Consider the following 19,227-nt stretch of genomic DNA (forward strand, 5'->3'; position numbering starts at 1 on the left):
CTTTATAAGTCGACCCAAAATCATTACAGAGCTACCTCGGTTTAAGAACAGTCCGGTTTAAGAACGATTTGGTTTACAAACTCTGCAAAACTGGAAATAGTGTCTTGGTTTGAGAACTTTACTTCAGTCTAAGAACGGAATCCGAACAGTGGAAGGGCACCAACGGCAGGAGGCCTCATTAGGGAAAGCACGCCTCTGTTTAAGAATGGTTTTGGTTTAAGAACGGACTTCCGGAACGGATTAAGTTCGTAAACCGAGGTACTACTGTACTGCTTTAATCCTTAACCGGTATGACAAATACCTTTTCAAACCTGTTGTTTTATTGACACCAGTAACTGAGTGTCAGAAAGGCTCAAGTCTTGGGAAACACTTTCTGACGGCAGATAGCAGAACAGTTGTTTTGACTACAGCTGCCCTCTTCTGATGTGCAGGTACCAAAAGCAGCAACTACTGTACATATCAGAGGCAAGCTATAGTAGTCAATCAAAGCAACTCCATGTACGAGGACCTTGTGATGAGCTGTCACCAAATCTGCCACTAGGCTTAGTTAATAGTTAAGCCAAAGGTGATTTGAAATTTGCTTAGTCAAAATTTTCCCATTACTTTCCTGCTGGAAAAAAGGAGAAGTTTGAGTGACATCGCTCTGATGTCACAAAGCTGTTTTTGTACAGATGCAACTCATTGAACTGACACGTGATAGACAGGACCTTCAAATATTATTTGGAGGCGAGGTTATCTAAATTTTGGCCTCATGTGACCAAATTACTCAGTTATCATTGAGTATCCTGAGCCTGCTGGTGAAGCAATATCTGTGCTGCTGCCATTTGCGGCACGCATCTTTGCAATAAGGGTTTTCCAGCAATTATTGCTATGAAGACAAAGCACAGCAGCAGGTGATGAGTCAGTAATCTGAGACTGTGTCTGACCGCCATCAAACCCTGCATTGACCTACATTGGCAGAATGCATGCTCAGCAAGCCATGGTCAGTTCCACCACCTCCTTTAGGTGCAACCATAAAAGTCCCTGTGCTCCCTGGAAAACTCTGTTGGGCGCACATTGAGGATGCAATGGAGGCAGCAAAGAATGTCTTTGTCGCCTTCACTGCCACTGAGGAGGATCAATAATGAGTTGAAGTTATTGGTTATGAAACCTCATCATGCTGGGTACCAGCCTCTTCCAAAAGTTAACTTGTAGAGCACAATTTTGTTCATGTTTAATTAAAAATAAAGCCTGCTAAGGAACTTTTCAAGCATCAAAACGTCAGTGTGAGACCTTTTGTTTGCTTGTAGCTTCTAACAGTTTAATTTCATGCTAAATGATTAGCTCAAATTTGATCCACATTTGCTCAAAAACGCAAGACTTCTCTCATCCTTAATCTTCCGAACTTGTTTCCTCATAAAAACTAATACTTCCCCAGAGCTTGTCTTCTTCTCTGCATTTTCTATCAACTGCAGGTTTAACACAGTGGGAAGCAAAAGTCTCCCTACTTTGAAAAGACAAGGAATCTTTTTCTCCTTCCACGTCCTTTGCCTTCTATATTCATGGGACCCAAGCATCACTTGTCAAAATACTGTTCCTTCCCCTGCAATTTGCCAAAGACTATTAAACACACTGTCCTGCTATCCTAAAGATGCATGGTTCCCAGGTCTCTACAGCAGGGGTCAGCAAACTTTTTCAGCAGGGGGCCAGTCCACTGTCCCTCAGACCTTGTGGGGGGCCGGACTATATATATTTTTTGGGGGGGAATTAATGAATTCCTATGCCCCACAGATAACCCAGAGATGCATTTTAAATAAAAGCACACATTCTACTCATGTAAAAACATGCTGATTCCCGGACCGTCCGTGGGCCAGATTGAGAAGGCGATTCGGCCAGATCCGGCCCCCGGGCCTTAGTTTGTCTACCCCTGGCCTACAGGGATGCCCTGCTCCCAATATACTAAAATACATAGCACACTGGAAATGTGGTAAGATTTGCTTAAGCTATTCTACCGCACCTGTTTTGAGAGGGGCGTGAGATGAATGTCTCTTTGATGTTTTCGTGTGATCACCGACAAAATTTAACGAAGTACTACACTGCCTCAGTATGAGAAAACAAATGCAAAGATTCAGCTCAGTGCTTTCAAGGGTAAGAAATTATATTCCAGGACCAGAAAACGGAGCTGGCTAATCATTAACACTGGATGTTATTTGTTGCACACAGTGGAAACTATGTCGTTTTGCAACTGTGATTCCAGCGATCGAGAAAAATTATTCCTCCAAGGCATTTTTATCTCGATTAAAAAAAGTGGATGCAGGGGGTGGTAGTTATACTGACATACCACTTTTAATGATTACTTGGGAGCAGGAAAAGAAACCGCTGCTATCTCAGCTTCTGGCTTACAATGCAGCATGTGGCGATTCGGACATATCGTAGATGTCAAGGAGACGATCCGCTTCTCTCCAGCCTGACAACAAGGCACCATGAGTAGTCGAATAGAACGTGCGATGTGTAGCTTCTCCCGCAAACAGAACCTGTGGCGGCTGCAACAAGAAATAGCAGTATTAGTTTAGCCCTGTTTGGGTGAAAACCCGTTAGTGGGAGGCAAAAAAGTCGAGAGGCATGGAAAATCAAACAATGTCTCTGTTAATGCAACGTCCTTCATGTGCCTCCTCCTGGAGAAGTCCAGAGGGTGGCAACACGACAACAGGGCCTTCTCTGCAGTGGCTCCACGCCTGTGGAATGCTCTCCCCAGGGAAGTCTGCCTGGCACCTTCATTATACAGTGGTACCTCGGGTTAAGAACTTAATTTGTTCTGGAGGTCCGTTCTTAACCTGAAACCGTTCTTAACCTGAGCTACCACTTTAGGTAATGGGGCCTCCCGCTGCTGCCACCGCCGTGCGGTTTCTGTTCTCATCCTGAAGCAAAGTTCTTAACCCAAGGTACTATTTCTGGGTTAGCGGAGTCTGTAACCTGAAGCGTCTGTAACCCGAGGTACCACTGTACACCTTTAGGCACCAGGCAAAAACGTTCCTTTTTAACCAGGCCTTTGGTTGATCTGATTTACATCCTATGCCCTTTTAAAACGTGTTTTTTTTTTGGGGGGGGCTATTGGGTTGTTGTTTTTATTATGTATTTTGTGGTTTTATATCGTGATTTTATTCTGTGAACCACCCTGAGACCCCCAGGGTATAGGGCGGTAGATAAATTCAACAAACAAACAGGGTGTGTGTTGTGGCTTGTGGACCTTCCGATAGGGTGGTATATAAAGTCAAACAATAAACAAACAAACAATAAACAAACAAACAATAAACAATATCAACAAACAAACACACACACACACACACACACACACACACACACACAGGGGGCGTGTCGTGGCTTGTGGATATTTCAACAGATGCTGATAGACACAAGCTCCAATACAGCCAGAAATCCAGAATGGGTTACCTTGGAATCAGATGTGTCTTCAGGGAGGGGCTGAGCAAGGGCATCTATGTCATCTCCGGAGCTGTCAACAGCCACGTAACTGTAGGATCCTTTGGTGTAAGGCTCGCTGTACCATTTCGAGCGCAGGATGTTCCTCGGAGGAGCAAGTTGTGGATTTCCTGACCCAAGTGCACAGAGAGCGGGTGAGTATCTTGCCTGCTAGCCCCGATTTCATATCAAGTACCTTTAACATCATGAGACGGCTGTGTTAAGCAAGCCACTTCAGCCAATTTACCCAGGACACTGGGACATGGCTAGATAAGCAGCAAGGGACGCGGGTGGCGCTGTGGGTTAAACCACTGAGCCTAGGGCTTGCCGATCAGAAGGTCGGCGGTTCGAATCCCCGCGACGGGGTGAGCTCCCGTTGCTTGGTCCCAGCTCCTGCCAACCTAGCAGTTCGAAAGCACCTCAAAGTGCAAGTAGATAAATAGGTACAGCTTCGGTGGGAAGATAAACAGCGTTTCCGTGCTCTGCTCTGGTTTCGCCAGAAGTGGCTTAGTCCTACTGGCCACATGACCCGGAAAAACTGTCTGCAGACAAACACCAGCTCCCTTGGCCAGTAAGGCGAGATGAGCGCTGCAACCCCAGAGTCGTTTGCGACTGGACTTAACTGTCAGGGGTCCTTTACCTTTTCTAAAGCAGCACCTTTACCTTATCTAAAGCAGCACCAAACCTGAACTAAAGCGGTTCTTCCAGTGAGAACAGACTACTTCGGCTTCTTCAGGTTTAACTGAGATTTGACAATTCAAAGAAAAACGGGGACCTAGGAATTATGTATAGCAGGGGCAAGGGAACTTGTGGGTCTCTCCAAATGTTGTCGAACTCCCAACTCCCATCAGCCTCAGTAACAGCCAAAGAGTTTCCAGGCATGGGTTGTGATTGGCTGTTGAGCCCCTCAGTTCTGCAATTAAAGACCACCTGAGCCTGTTTTTAGGGAGTATCAATGAAGCTGCATCCCCCCATACAACTGAAGACCCCCATCTCAGGATAACATAGAGTAAGTAGATCATCTTGTCAGTCACTTTTTCACCTCAAACTCCTAAACCTTTCGACCTGCATTCTCAAAATAGAGAATATCTTGGCCATAAATACCTAGTTTTCAGAGAAGATAGGTTAGGATAATCTATTGGGCACCTTCTTGACACTATTTCTCTTTCAAATCAGAACCAGTGAAGGCGGTGAAGGTCCTGTGTGAGTGTCTGGAGGCAGTTGGAGGATGGGTGACGGCTAAGAGATTGAGGTTGAATCCTGACAAGACAGAAGTACTGTTTTGGGGAGACAGGGTGGGCAGGTGTGGAGGACTCCCTGGTCCTGAATGGGGTAACTGTGCCCCTGAAGGACCAGGTGCGCAGCCTGGGAGTCATTTTGGACTCGCAGCTGTCCATGGAGGCGCAGGTCAATTCTGTGTCCAGGGCAGCTGTCTACCTGCTCCATCTGGTCCGCAGGCTGAGATCCTACCTGCCCGCAGACTGTCTCGCCAGAGTGGTGCATGCTCTGGTTATCTCCCGCTTGGACTACTGCAACCCGCTCTACGTGGGGCTACCTTTGAAGGTGACCCAGAAACTACAACTAATCCAGAATGCAGCAGCTAGACTGGTGACGGGGAGTGACCGCCGAGACCACATAAAACCAGTCCTGAAAGACCTAGATTGGCCCCCAGTACGTTTCCAGGCCCAGTTCAAAGTGTTGGTGCTGACATTTAAAGTCCTAAACAGCCTCGGTCCAGTATAGCTGAAGGAGCATCTCCACCCCCATCGTTCAGCCTGGACACTGAGGTCCAGTTCCGAGGGCCTTCTGGCGGTTCCCTCCCTGCGAGAAGTGAGGTTACAGGGAACCAGGCAGAGGGCCTTCTCAATAGTGGCGCCCAGCCTATGGTACGCCCTCCCACCAGATGTCAAAGAGAACAACAACTACCAGACTTTTAGAAGAAATCTGAAGGCAGCGCTGTTTAGGGAAGCTTTTAATATTTGATGAATTATTGTATTTTAATATTTTGCTGGAAGCTGCCCAGAGTGACTGGGGAAACCCAGCCAGATGGGTGGGGTATAAATAAATTATTTATTATTATTATTATTATTATTATTATTATTATTATTATTATTATACAAAATTAAGAGACATTTTGCAAAACTTAGGCCAGCAGTTTTAACAGAATAATGCATTGTTTTTGCACCCCTTGTTCCGACGCTTGTGAACAGCTAAGAAGTCATGCGTACCTGTTGCTCTACGAAATACTTCTGTTAATGCAGAAAGGACTTCTGCGTCTGTGATGGTTTCCATGAATTCAGCTTCTTTCCCAGCAATGAAGCCACATAAGATATGTCCGTATCTAGTATGGTAAAAGGAGAAAGGCTTTGTAGAGTCCACAGATGCTGGTCCTATTACTTTCATCTTCATAAAAATCCATTTTTGGAAGTGGTAAATTTATGAAAGTAGATTTCAATGTTGTATGTTCATGCACACACTTTAGTCTTAGCTATTCTAACAGTTTCCCCAATAATTTAGAGCAATTTAGCTAAGAGGACAGCGCACAGCTTAGAGTTTTCCAGATAATTTTTATTATTGGTGGTGTGCTGGCCATTTTTCTGTAAAATTGTATAGAGTTGATTCTTATACATTTTTAAAATTTGCATACCACCCTTCATCCATAGATCCCAGGGCGGTTCGCAACACAAAAATACAAGATAGAAATCACAAAATTTTTAATTATTCTTGTTGACGTTTCTGTAGCTTTGGCCTGAAGTTCCTATTTGTTATGTACTGAAGTTCTCACCCTGGGCCAGCAGGGGGATATTGTAGATAGTTATGCAAATGAAGGATCGAAAGTGACGTTCAGTGATTGGATAGTTTTAGAAAGTTGTTACAGTAACGTTGTACTGGAGCTCTATATAAGCAGGCTGGCTGAACCCTTCAGCTCAGTTCTGTTCTGGCCTCTGAATACACAAGAGCTGTTTGAAGAATTGCTGTGTCGTCTGATATGTTCACCCACAACTTAACTCTATTGGGGTTCTTTCCTGAGCACTAGTGGGTTCTGGTGCATTGCTACTATTTAATCAGTAAGATAAAAACCACTTGCTTAGTTACTGTTATTTAACACAGTTCCTAGAATCATAGAACAGTAGCGTTGGAAGATACCCCAAGGGTCATCTAGTCCAACCCCCTGCAATGCAGGAATATTTCATCCAACATGGGACTTGAACCCACAACCTTGAGATTAAGAGTCTCATGCTCTACTGTCTGAGCTATTTGTCCTCTTGAAATAACCTCTCATGCACGAGTACCTCTTCTTTGGTGTAAAGAATTCATTTGGCATATCTGATTTTTTCCAACAAATTTGTGTAATCAAGTCATCCAGGCTAGAGGTCAGGAGCTCTGAGGTCCAGGGGGAGTCTAGCTTTCCTGAGTCCTGCCAAAGACATCTGAATCTCCATTTTTGGATTCTTTCTTTCTATATTTTTGTTTGCATATCTCAGCCGCCATAGAAATGCTGCACAAAGGATAGTAAATGGCCAGAGGCTTAGTCATGCTGGCCACATGACCCGGAATTTTAAATGACGATATTCCAAAAGACAAAACTAAATTTTTCTTATACGCAACATCTGCAGCAAGAATCCTGGTGGCTAAGTACTGGAAAGGGAATCAGTTACCCACTAGGGGAGAGTGGCTATGTAAGCTCTCAGAATACTTAGAATTAGCCAAATTGACAGACATAAGAAGACAAAAACCAAAAAGTGAAGTAAAAAAAGAATGGGAGTGCCTAAATGAATACCTCAAAAGTCAGGGTTTGAGGGCAGAAATCTGGCTGAGTCTGGAATAACCTTGTGAAGTGAAAGGATATGAAAGAAGGATTTATATCTAGATGTTAGGATAGAGATGATAAAGAAAACAGGAAAACAGGAAGACACAATGAGAGATAAAGGAGGTGCTGTGGGATTGGTGGAAGCCAATGTCTTGTTGTTGTTTTAGTGTTTATAATATTAACTTGTAAGATATGGATTTGTTTTTGTTGTTGTTGCTTTCTTTAGTTTTCAAATGTTGATTTTTGTGTGTTGTGTATTGTTATTTTTCGATATCTTTCGTGTTGTTGTTGTGTGGAAAATACTAATAAAATTTATTTTTTTAAAAAAATGCTGCACAAAAGTTTGCTGATAACCCCACATCAATTTAATGCAGGGTGGATTTAATTTTTTAAAAAAACCAGATTTTTTTTTATTTAAGTAATTTTTTAAAAATTTAAATCAGATTTTTAAAATAAAATGCTTTTGGAGGAAAAATCTTTCTAAAGATAGTTTTCTATTTAAGTTACATTATAGCCCAAAGGCTTTTCATCAGGAAATAAGGATTTGATTTAAGTTTTTCATGTGTGCTGAAACTCAGTCTAAGTTTTTATTTTATTTTTTAAAAAAAGTTTAACCATATCAGTTAACAAACATGGATACATATGCGATAATGTTCTTGCTTGAGTTAAATAAATTGTTTAAATTGTTATTCAGGAAATGATTATTTTTCTCCTTCCAATAAAGTACAGCAGAAAAGTTGTCCAAATATAAACAGTTAACTTATTAAACCTCACAATAATGTCATAATTATCTGTCTATGTATTTCTAATAGTATAACCAAATCAGTAATTTCTGATGTAACTGTTAAAACTACTCTGAAAATTTATTATTCCAAAAATGAAACTTTCCGTCTGGTTGTAAATATTAAGATTATACCAGCAAGAATGAGTCTTTCTGTAAAAATAAATAAATGATTTAAATCAAGTCTTACTGACTAGTGATTTAAATGGTGATTTAAATCAAATTGATTTACAAAACAGGAATTTGTTTCAAAATGGGAGGTTTTCAAATAATATCTGAAAAATAAATATAGTGGTTTAAATTCTGTTGCAGCATTCGAGGAACTTCAGTAATAGTTGCAAGGTAGATATAAGAAATTAGATATATTAAGAAAAAGTTTAATTATGATAAAAGTGTATATTGGCAATAAGTAATATGAAATCAAAATATGGAATAGACGGGAGGTTGGGTCTTTAGTGTTAAGACCAATATATGTTTTATTGTTTGCTAAGAAAATTATGTGTCTATGGTTATTCCTGTGTGTAATTTGGTATTTGTGTTTTTTCTTTTTTCTTGCTGTGTCAATAAAAATCTTTAAAAACAACAAAAAAACACTGAACTCTAAAAAACAACAACAAGAAACACACAAATTGATTTAAATCAAATCCACCCCAGTTTAATGCAAAGACCCTGTTTGCCTGATCTGCATGTGATAAGCTCCCTGTGTTCAAACAAAATTATTATTATTATTAATAATAATAATAATAATAATATCCTTCCAGTAGCACCTTAGAGACCAACTAAGTTTGTTATTGGTATGAGCTTTCGTGTGCATGCACACTTCTTCAAATGACTTGTTCAAACGACAGCTATCCCAGAATGGCCTGCCCTGCAACCCATTCTAGCCTGTCTTTCCCATGTACCTCTCTGCCGGATGGAGAACAACAAAGCCAGCAATCTTCTGGTACCAAATAGCTTCCAAGTCGGCGGGTGGCTCAGCCAGGGGCGATTCTCCATCCCACGCCACCTCAACCACCTGACAATCTGGCTCCCAAAATGGCTGCTCAAATTCCACAAAGATTTTGTTGTTTGTCCCAAAGCCCAGCTTTTCGACTGCAGCCACCTTCCGGGACGGAAGCGGCGGGTTAAAAAAGGTTTTGCCGTGTTCTTTGAGGAAACCTAGGGAGAAGGAAAAGACATGACAGAGATTAGTAAAAGAACAGACTTTGGGGGAATGTGCCCAGGACCAGACTGTGCAAACGCTTTAGTAAGCACTGGGGGGGGGGGAATAATCTCCCCAATGGATTTACAGAAGAGTTCTGGATTTGTTACCGACCAAGTTCCTGCTGCTGGAAAACAAACCATGACTTAGAGGGGTGGGTCTCCCTGAGAAGCCATAAGCAAGAACACCACAAGATCAAAGACAGGGAACCTTTTCCACCCAACGGACTCATTCCCTTCTGGCAAACTTCTGGGGAACAAATATGCCTGAGGTAAAACTGGGCAGAGAAGCTGGTGCGAATTCTACCTTCGTTCAGTAGGTACATGCCCTGGTTATCTCCCACTTGGACTACTGCAATGCGCTCTACGTGGGGCTACCTTTGAAGGTGACTCGGAAGCTACAACTAATCCAGAATGTGACAGCTGGACTGGTGACTGGGAGTGGCCGCCGGGACCATAAAACACCAGTCCTGAAAGACCTACATTGGCTCCCAGTACGTTTCCGAGCACAGCTCAAAGTGTTCGTAAAGGTAAAGGGACCCCTGACCATTAGGTCCAGTCGTGACTGACTCTGGGGTTGTGGCGCTCATCTCGCTTTATTGACCGAGGGAGCCGGCGTACAGATTCCGGGTCATGTGGCCAGCATGACTAAGCCGCTTCTGGCGAACCAGAACAGCGCACGGAAATGCCGTTTACCTTCCCGCCAGAGCGGTACCTATTTATCTACTTGCACTTTGATGCGCTTTCAAACTGCTAGGTTGGCAGGAGCAGGGACCGAGCAATGGGAGCTCACCCCGTCGCGGGGATTTGAACCACTGACCTTCTGATCGGCAAGTCCTAGGCTCTGTGGTTTAACCCACAGAGCCGTTGGTGCTGACCTTTAAAGCCCTAAACGGCTTTGGCCCTGTATACCTGAAGGAGCATCTCCACCCCCATCATTCAGCTCTGACACTGAGATCCAGCACCGAGGGCCTTCTGGCGGTTCCCTCACTTCGAGAAGTGAGGTTACAGGGAACCAGACAGAGGGCCTTCTTGGTAGTGGCACCCTCCTTGTGGAATGCCCTCCCATCAGATGTCAAGGAAATAAACAACTATCTGATTTTTAGAAGACATCTGAAAAGGCAGTCCTGTATAGGGAAGCCTTTTAACGTGTAATGTTTTATTATGTTTTTATATATGTTGGAAGCTGCCCCAGAGTGGCTGGGGCAACCAGTCAGATGGGCGGGGTACAAATAATAAAATTATTATTATTGTTCTCTCTATCCACAAGTGCACAATCCTCTCTCTCTCCTCCGTCCAAGCAAGCAAGAAGAAGAAGAAGAAGAAGAAGAAGAAGAAGAAGAGGAAGAAGAGTTTGCATTTGATATCCCACCTTTCACTCCCCTTCAGGAGTCTCAAAGCGGCTAACATTCTCCTTTCCCTTCCTCCCCCACAACAAACACTCTGTGAGGTGAGTGGGGCTGAGAGACTTCAGAGAAGTGTGACTAGCCCAAGGTCACCCAGCAGCTGCATGTGGAGGAGCGGAGACGCGAACCCGGTTCCCCAGATTACGAGACTATGACTCTTAACCACTACACCACACTGGCTCTCCAAAGAAGACTTCCAAAGCTCATTTCACCCAGGGGTAAAATCTCAAGGGTGTGTTTTTGTGTGTGCCAAGCTGGCAAGGGAATGGCCTGGGGAGAGGCTTTGAAGATGGGAGCCTGGGAAGATTTCCTAAATTGACCTGGAGGCATGGGTGTGGGGCTGAGAGGAAAGACTAGCAGTAAAAGTCAAGCAATCGTTTGTCAGATTAATTTACTGCTGTTCAGATCCTTGCATGCACATGAGACTCCCTGCTGCTAAACTGATGGTTGGAATCAGGGCTAAAAGTTCTGGAGGGAAAAGCAAATTTCAAAGGGTGTTTCAGATTCAGAACTGAAGAAGCTCTGCTCAGAGTTTGGAGAGAGACTCCCTTGTCCAGTGCCTTGCAGATGATCCTCTCCTCAGCCCAAATGACTTTGAAGCTCACAACATACCCAAGCAAGATGCGATGAATGCCAACCCTGATTACAGCCTGTGCTCTCAGAGATCGAAAGCACAGCAGCTGGAGGTGAGAATCAGAAAGCCAAGGAAATTTCACCTAGAGGCACGGTGACAATGACATGGTCTGCGAAGAACTTCTCGCCATCTTCACATTCCACCTGGACTCCGAAGGTTCGGCCTGCGGGAGCCTCTTCCAAGCACGAACTACTCCAGTGAACTGTCCTCACCGGCTTGTCAAACTGCACAGTCCCTTTGGGCAGAGATGCCATCAGGCAGTCTATGAGGCCCTCGTAACCACTAAGGGGGAGAAGCAAGACAAAATGAGGTAGCCTGGTCTTGGACACGTTTCCAAACACAATTCAAAGTGTTGGTGCTGACCTTTAAAGCCCTAAACGGCCTCGGCCCAGTATACCTGAAGGAGCGTCTCCACCCCCATCGTTCTGCCCGGACACTGAGGTCCAGCGCCGAGGGCCTTCTGGCGGTTCCCTCGCTGCGAGAAGTAAGGTTACAGGGAACCAGGCAGAGGGCCTTCTCGGTAGTGGCGCCCACCCTGTGGAACTCCCTCCCACCAGATGTCAAGGAAATTCCTTTCCCTCCCCCACATAGGGTTAGTTTGCTCACAACGGGAAGCGAGATAAATTCCAGAACAAGTGAGGGAAAGGGAAATAAAATCAGGGGTTATTGTTCTTTTTAGCAGGAACTGGAGAGGGGGGACTGAGTTTCCTTACCTTAAAAAAATTAAATAATTACTTTTATTTTTTCCGTGGGGGCCTGAGCCAAATATCCACCTATATCTGTAATCAATAAAGTTGTGGCCCTTTCTAATCCAGACCATTGTCTGCTTGAGTTTATTAATCACATCTTACATTTAGCCACTACTGGGAGGCACGGCAGTGCAACTGCAATGAACAAACAAACAAACTTTACCCCCAGGAAAAAAAATGTCCGTAAAGTTACATGTGCAAAGTAAATGTAAAGGTAAAGGACCCCTAGATGGTTAAGTCCAGTCAAAGGCGACTATGGGGTTGCGGCACTCATCTCACTTTCAGACTGAGGGAGCCGGCGTTTGTCCACAGACAGCTTTCCGGGTCATGTAGCCAGCATGGCTAAACCACTTCTAGAGCAACGGGACACTGTGACGAGTGCCTGAGCGCACAGAAATGCTGTTTACCTTCCCACCGGAGCGGTACCTATTTATCTACTTGCACTGGTGTGCTTTCGAACTGCTAGGTTGGCAGGAGCTGGGACAGAACAACGGGAGCTCACTCCGTAATGGGGATTCGAACCGCCAACCTTCCAATTGGCAAGCCCAAGAGCAGGAGTCAGCAACCTTTTTCAGCCGTGGGCCTGTCCACCATCCCTCAGACCATGTGGTGGGCTGGACTATATTTTGGGGGGGAAATGAACAAATTCCTATGTTCCATAAAAAACCTGGAGATGCATTTTAAATAAAAGGATACATTCTACTCATGTAAAAACACGCGGATTCCCGGACCGTCCGTGGTTTGGATTGAGAAGGTGACTGGGTCGCATCCGGCCCCCGGGCCTTAGGTTGCCTGCCGCCACCCAAAAGGCTCAGTGGTTTAGACCACACCGCCACCCATGTCCCACTTGCAAAGTCAAGCCACAGCCGGGATGTCCAATCAGCCCATTCCCATGGGAACCAGAGAAGCCAACCTATTATTTAATGACAGCCAAGCACGGGTGGCGCTGTGGGTTAAACCACAGAGCCTAGGACTTGTCGATCAGAAGGTTGGCGGTTCGAATCCCCGCAACAGGGTGAGCTCCCGTTGCTTGGTCCCAGCTCCTGCCAACCTAGCAGTTTGAAAGCACATCAAAGTGCAAGTAAATAAATAGGTACCACTCCAGCGGGAAGGTAAACGGCGTTTCCATGCGCTGCTCTGGTTCGCCAGAAGCGGCTTAGTCATGCTGGCCACATGACCCGGAAGCTGTACGCCGGCTCCCTCGGCCAATAAAGCGAGATGAGCGCAGCAACCCCAGAGTCGGTCATGACTGGACCTAATGGTCAGGGGTCCCTTTACCTTTAAGCGGGCAACCACTCACTTGGGAAACGTGCAGTCCAAGCCAGGAAGCATGGTGTACTCCCCGAAGGGCCCCAAAGCCACCAGGTCCAAGCTGTGAGTCCCACTCACGCAGCATTCCAGCTTGAAGAATAAGTTGAGGACGGCCAGCTTCAGCCGCTTGGTCTCTTCATCATCTGACCATTCTCTCACCTTCCGAGCGATCGCCTCTTTCAGGTACTCGCCCACGCTGGGCACAGGCACTTTGGCCGCATGCACGAACTCACGCGCTTCTTCCAAGAGAGCGAAGAAGAGCAACCCCATGGAGTCAAGGATGTCGGGACTCAGCAACTGGCCCCGACTGGAGAAGCAGGCCGAAGGCCCTAAGGGGTGGCCCCCAATTTCCACTTGCTGGTTTTCCTCAGACATGGCGGCCTCATCCAGGAGTCCATGCTCGGATGCCAGCTGGAAGACAGGGTTCTCTTTGGAGGGCCCGTGGATCCAGTGGGCACCTATCTCAATCACCTTACCTCCTAGAAGGAAGGAGGGAAAGAATTAGCTTTCCAATGTTTCCACAGCATCAAGCCTCAAAGAGACTAATCTTTTAAGGCCTGCTTATTCCAGCTATCAGACAGGGAGGGAAACCACAGCTCTCAGATGCTTGGAGCCTTCAGACTTTTGGAAAACTCTCAGCAGGAGTGTTTGGAAATTTGCAAACGGCAAAATGCTCAGGGTTCCAGCCAGCCATGTCCTCTTTTGTGCCTCCCCTTCTCCTCACAACATGCTTACATCTTGACTGGGCAGTTCTTGTGTCCTCACCTTAATATGTTTTATACAGTGGTACCTTGGCTCCAAAATGGCTTAGTCGATGAAAAAATAGGCTCCCGAACTCCACAAACCCGGAGTTAAGTGTTCAGGAGTCAAACGTCCGTTTTGGCTGTCGGCTTTGTTTTCGGGGCCTTGGTTTTTGAACATTTTGGAAGTTGAATGGACTTGAGTTCGAGAACCAAGGTACCACTGTATATGCTTTAATCCGCCCAGTGTGGCTGGGTAAACCCAGCCAAATGGGAGGGGTATAAATAATAAAATTATTATTATTAGTTTTCTAATTTGTTCTGTGTTTCTGCAAACCTAGAGGCTCCTCACCACCTTTCTCACACACCCTGTTGAGAATGAGTTCGCTGTTCTCTAATGCACTCTCCTGCAAAAGAGGCTTGTTGCCGAATTCTGCGCAGGCTTGATTTACTGCTACTGTTACCAAAACCAGCAGCAGTTTGTTGTGGAGAGTTCTGGACATGCCTATTCTTCCCCTTCAGCAGCACTGGAGTGATCCTTTGTCTAGATCAGGAGTCAGCAAACATTTTCAGCAGGGGACCAGTCCACTGTCCCTCAGACCTTGTGAGAGGGCGGACTGTATTTTTTTGGGGGGAAATGAACAAATTCCTATGCTGCACAAAAAACCCAGAGATGCATTTTAAATAAAAGCACACATTCTATTCATGTAAAAACACACTGATCCCAGACTGTCTGCAGGCAGGATTTATAAGGCGATTGGGCTGGATCCAGCCCCTGGGCCTTAGTTTGCCTACCCATGGTCTCGGTAGCCTGCATCCATCCGCCCCCAGTCAAAACTGCTGGAGACTATACAGTGGTACCTCAGGTTACATACGCTTCAGGTTACAGACTCTACTAACCCAGAAATAGTGCTTCAGGTTAAGAACTTTGCTTCAGGATGAGAACAGAAATCGTGCTCGTGGCGGCAGCGGGAGGCCCCATTAGCTAAAGTGGTGCTTCAGGTTAAGAACAGTTTCAGGTTAAGAACGGACATCTGGAACGAATTAAGTACTTAACCCGAGGTACCACTGTAATGGAAGAAGCAGATCTTTGCTTTTAGGCAAGAGAGCAGATGGGCAGAGGGGGAGAAGATGGAGAACACACAGTACCACCTGAAACTAGGGCTATGTATACGTTATGATTCGCCCCCCTGTATTTTAAGCCATATGCACAATTCGCAGCTATCCTGTAGTTGCTTGAGAAACACTGCTGTTTTGTGCATTTTCTACCCCTCAAACCAGTTTCCATCTGACTTCCTCACCAAACTTGAAACGCAGCAGAGCGGGGGCGGGGGGAACGCTGCATTTCAAGCCACTAATGTGTACATTGCTTAAAGGTAAAGGGACCCCTGACCATTAGGTCCAGTCGTGGCCGACTCTGGGGATGCGGTGCTCATCTCGCTTTATTGGCCGAGGGAGCCGGCGTACAGCTTCCGGGTCATGTGGCCAGCATGACTAAGCCGCTTCTGGCGAACCAGAACAGCGCACGGAAATGCCGTTTACCTTCCCGCTGGAGCGGTACCTATTTATCTACTTGCACTTTGACATGCTTTCGAACTGCTAGGTTGGCAGGAGCAGGAACCGAGCAACGGGAGCTCACCCCGTCGCGGGGATTCGAACCGCTAACCTTCTGATCAGCAAGTCCTAGGCTCTGTGGTTTAACCCACAGTGCCACCCGCGACCCTGTACATTGCTCAGGTTAGGTGTAAAATTTCAGCCCTGCTGCTGCTCTCCAAAGCACTTTCCTGGGGCTGGGGAACAGAGACTAAGCATGGCTTGCCTTCTCTGGCAACGGTGATGAGGACTTGCAGAGGATGAAGGCTGTGCTGGATTTTTTTTGGGGGGGGGGGTGTTGTTTTGCAAGAACACAAGTGGGTGGGAAAGTGAAGAAACCAGAAAAGCATGAGAGCAGCAGCTATGCTCAGGCTAAGAAAGAGGGATTCTCAGTGACTCAGTACATCTTCGCAGATTAGATCGCAATGGTTTGATTCACTCGATTAGTCAATTGCATTTTCAAATGAATATGATCTGCTGAAAGAAAGAAAAAACACCAAAACCCAGCTGCCCACTTAATTCACAGTACCGATGAAAATATTTTAGTTGATTTATTTAACCAGTTAGTCAGCTGCAACGCTAGCAGGGAGCAAAAACAACTGAGAAACACACCCGCTCCAGCCACTTTCCTCAAATCAACCATGGGAGAAGTAAACCTTTTCATTCTTGAATGCCAACATATGTGAATATTCTAGGCTACTCAGGGAGGGTAGGAATCCGATCCTGACCCCAAAGAATATTATTTTAGAGGCTGTGTGTGTGATGGGGAGCACTCCAAAGTAATCATGAGGAAAGACAACAACAAGAAGCCAGGAGGGTGGAGAGACACGTGTTTCAGCATCGCTCAGTTGGTTAGATAACACCAAGGTTGCAGGTTCGATCCCTCCCTATAGGGGCCAGCCGCATATTCCTGCATTTTTATATTTTTATGGGCCAGCTGCACATTCCTGCATCGCAGGGGGTTGGACCAGATGATCCTCAGGGTCCCGTCCAACTCGGCAGTTCTATGATCGAGTTTTCTCTCGGGAAAAGCGCAAAGGGGCGCAAAGTCCGCTCCGGCGCGCCTCGCGTTACGCGGAAGAGTTGCGCCCGCCCTCCGCCCCGCTCTCCCCGGTCCCGATTCCCGCCGGCCAGCCGCCTCTTACGGAGCTTCCCGGAGCGGATGCGGCCCCCGGCTCGGCCCGTGGCCTCCAGGACGCGCACGCCGCCCAGATGCCGGCCGCCCCGGCGAAGGAGCCGCTGAGCCGCGCCCAGCCCGGCCAGCCCCGCGCCCACGATCAGCACCCGCGGCCGGACAAGAGCTCGCCCGACCCTCCGCTCCATGGCTCTCCAGGGCGCCAGGCGGCTTCTCCCTCGCTCCCTTCCGGGAAGGAGGCGGCCAAGCTTTTAAAACCCTCGTGATCACGAGGAAACGCGGAAGTCTTTGGCCTCCGCCTGCTGCGCTCCGGCTCTGGTGCGCTCTCGCGGCGGCGCTTGGAGACGATGCGCGGAAGGACCGTGGGAAAGCGGCAAATGCGAAAAATAAAAATAAAAAATTGCGCCGGGGTTAAATCTCTAGAAATCTCCATGTGGGACAAGAAGCTACAGTTAGAACTGGATATGGAACAACTGATTGGTTCGAAATCGGGAAAGGAGTAGGGCAAGGCTGTATATTGTCTCCCTGCTTATTTAACTTGTATGCAGAATTCATCATGCGAAAGGCTGGGCTGGATGAATCCCAAGCCAGAATTAAGATTGCCGGAAGAAATATCAACAACCTTAGATATGCAGATGACACAACCTTGATGGCAGAAAGTGAGGAGGAATTAAAGAACCTTTTAATGAGGGTGAAAGAGGAGAGCGCAAAATATGGTCTGAAGCTCAACATCAAAAAAACGAAGATCATGGCCACTGGGCCCATCACCTCCTGGCAAATAGAAGGGGAAGAAATGGAGGCAGTGAGAGATTTGACTTTCTTGGGCTCCATGATCACTGCCGATGGTGACAGCAGCCACAAAATTAAAAGACGCCTGCTTCTTGGGAGGAAAGCAATGACAAACCTAGACAGCATCTTAAAAAGCAGAGGCATCACAAAGGTCCATATAGTTAAAGCTATGGTTTTCCCAGTAGTGATGTATGGAAGTGAGAGCTGGACCATAAAAAAGGCTGATCGCCAAAGAATTGATGCTTTTGAATTATGGTGCTGGAGAAGACACTTGAGAGTCCCATGGACTGCAAGAAGATCAAACCGATCCATTCTGAAGCAATCAGCCCTGAGTGCTCCCTGGAAGGACAGATCCTGAAGCTGAGGCTCCAATACTTTGGCCACCTCATGAGAAGAGAAGACTCCCTGGAAAAGACCCTGATGTTGGGAAAGATGGAGGGCACAAGGAGAAGGGGACGACAGAGGACGAGATGGTTGGACAGTGTTCTCAAAGCTACCAGCATGAGTTTGACCAAACTGCTGGAGGCAGTGGAAGACAGGAGGGCCTGGCGTGCTCTGGTCCATGGGGTCACGAAGAGTCGGACACGACTAAACGACTAAACAACAACAACAAAATCCAAGCCTTCGACAACATAAGTGCAGTGCGAGAGTGCCTGCTCTCTCGGACCTTTTAAACTGGCGATTTTTAAATAAAAGCACCTTAAAACCTCGAAACTCGGAGAGCAATTCAGTCATTTTCTGTGCGCTAGAGATGTCTCTGAGGCTTGATCCTAGTTGGAAGGATCATCTAGTCCAGGCACCCCCAACCTTCAGCACTCCAGATGTTTTGGCCTACAACTCCCATGATCCTTAGCTAACAGGACCAGTGGTCAGGGGTGATGGGAATTGTAGTCCAAAACATCTGGAGGGCCAAAGGTTGGGGGTGCCAGATTCTAGTCCAACCTCCTGCAATGCAGGAACGTCCACAGAAGCATCCATGACAAATAGACATCCAACCTCTGCTTAAGGTGTTTTAGCCACCAGTGCCCTTCCCCAGATGTTTTGATAGGAATAAAACAGGTGATTGGATTATTGGAAGCCCAGATGTAGTAATTGCACGCTAGGGCAATTTTGTGCAATGTAAGGAGCCTAAGACTGCAGTCCTTTCCTGAGAGTAAAGCACACTGAGTTGTTGCTGCGGTTCGAATCTGTGCGACAGAGTGAGCTCCCGTTGCTCTGTCCCAGCTCTTGCCAACCTAGCAGTTTGAAAGCACGCCAGTGCAAGTAGATAAATAGGTACTGCTGCGGTGGGAAGGTGTTTCTGTTCACTCTGGTTTCTGTCATGGTGTCTTCATGTGCCAGAAGTGGTCTAGTCATGCTGGCCACATTACCTTGAAATCTGTCTGTGGACAAACGCCAGCTCCCTCGGCCTGAAAGTGAGATGAGCACTGCAACCCTATAGTCACCTTTGACTGGACTTAACCGTCCAGGGGTCCTTTACCTTTACCTTTTACAACAGGGGTCAGCAAACTTTTTCATCAGGGGCCAGTCCACTGTCCCTCAGACCTTGTGGGGGGGCTGGACTATATTTTGAGAGGGGGAATCAACGAATTCCTATGCCCCACAAATAACCCAGAGATGCA

The 19,227-nt window shown here is 46.4% G+C and overlaps 1 protein-coding gene across 1 annotated transcript; it reads right to left on the reverse strand.

Annotated features, from left to right (window-relative positions):
* Positions 1-2,306: 2,306 nt before the first annotated feature.
* Positions 2,307-17,056, reverse strand: PAOX (polyamine oxidase). The gene is made up of 7 exons (XM_053387874.1): positions 16,827-17,056; positions 13,338-13,827; positions 11,371-11,570; positions 8,951-9,206; positions 5,685-5,797; positions 3,430-3,587; positions 2,307-2,522 (listed from the first exon to the last, which is right to left on the reverse strand). Exons 1-7 carry the CDS (start codon positions 17,002-17,004, stop codon positions 2,379-2,381), a joined length of 1,539 nt encoding a protein of 512 aa, XP_053243849.1. The 5' UTR covers positions 17,005-17,056; the 3' UTR covers positions 2,307-2,378.
* Positions 17,057-19,227: the final 2,171 nt, after the last annotated feature.

This window comes from Podarcis raffonei, chromosome 5 (assembly GCF_027172205.1).
Source record: "Podarcis raffonei isolate rPodRaf1 chromosome 5, rPodRaf1.pri, whole genome shotgun sequence".
Taxonomy (NCBI): domain Eukaryota; kingdom Metazoa; phylum Chordata; class Lepidosauria; order Squamata; family Lacertidae; genus Podarcis; species Podarcis raffonei.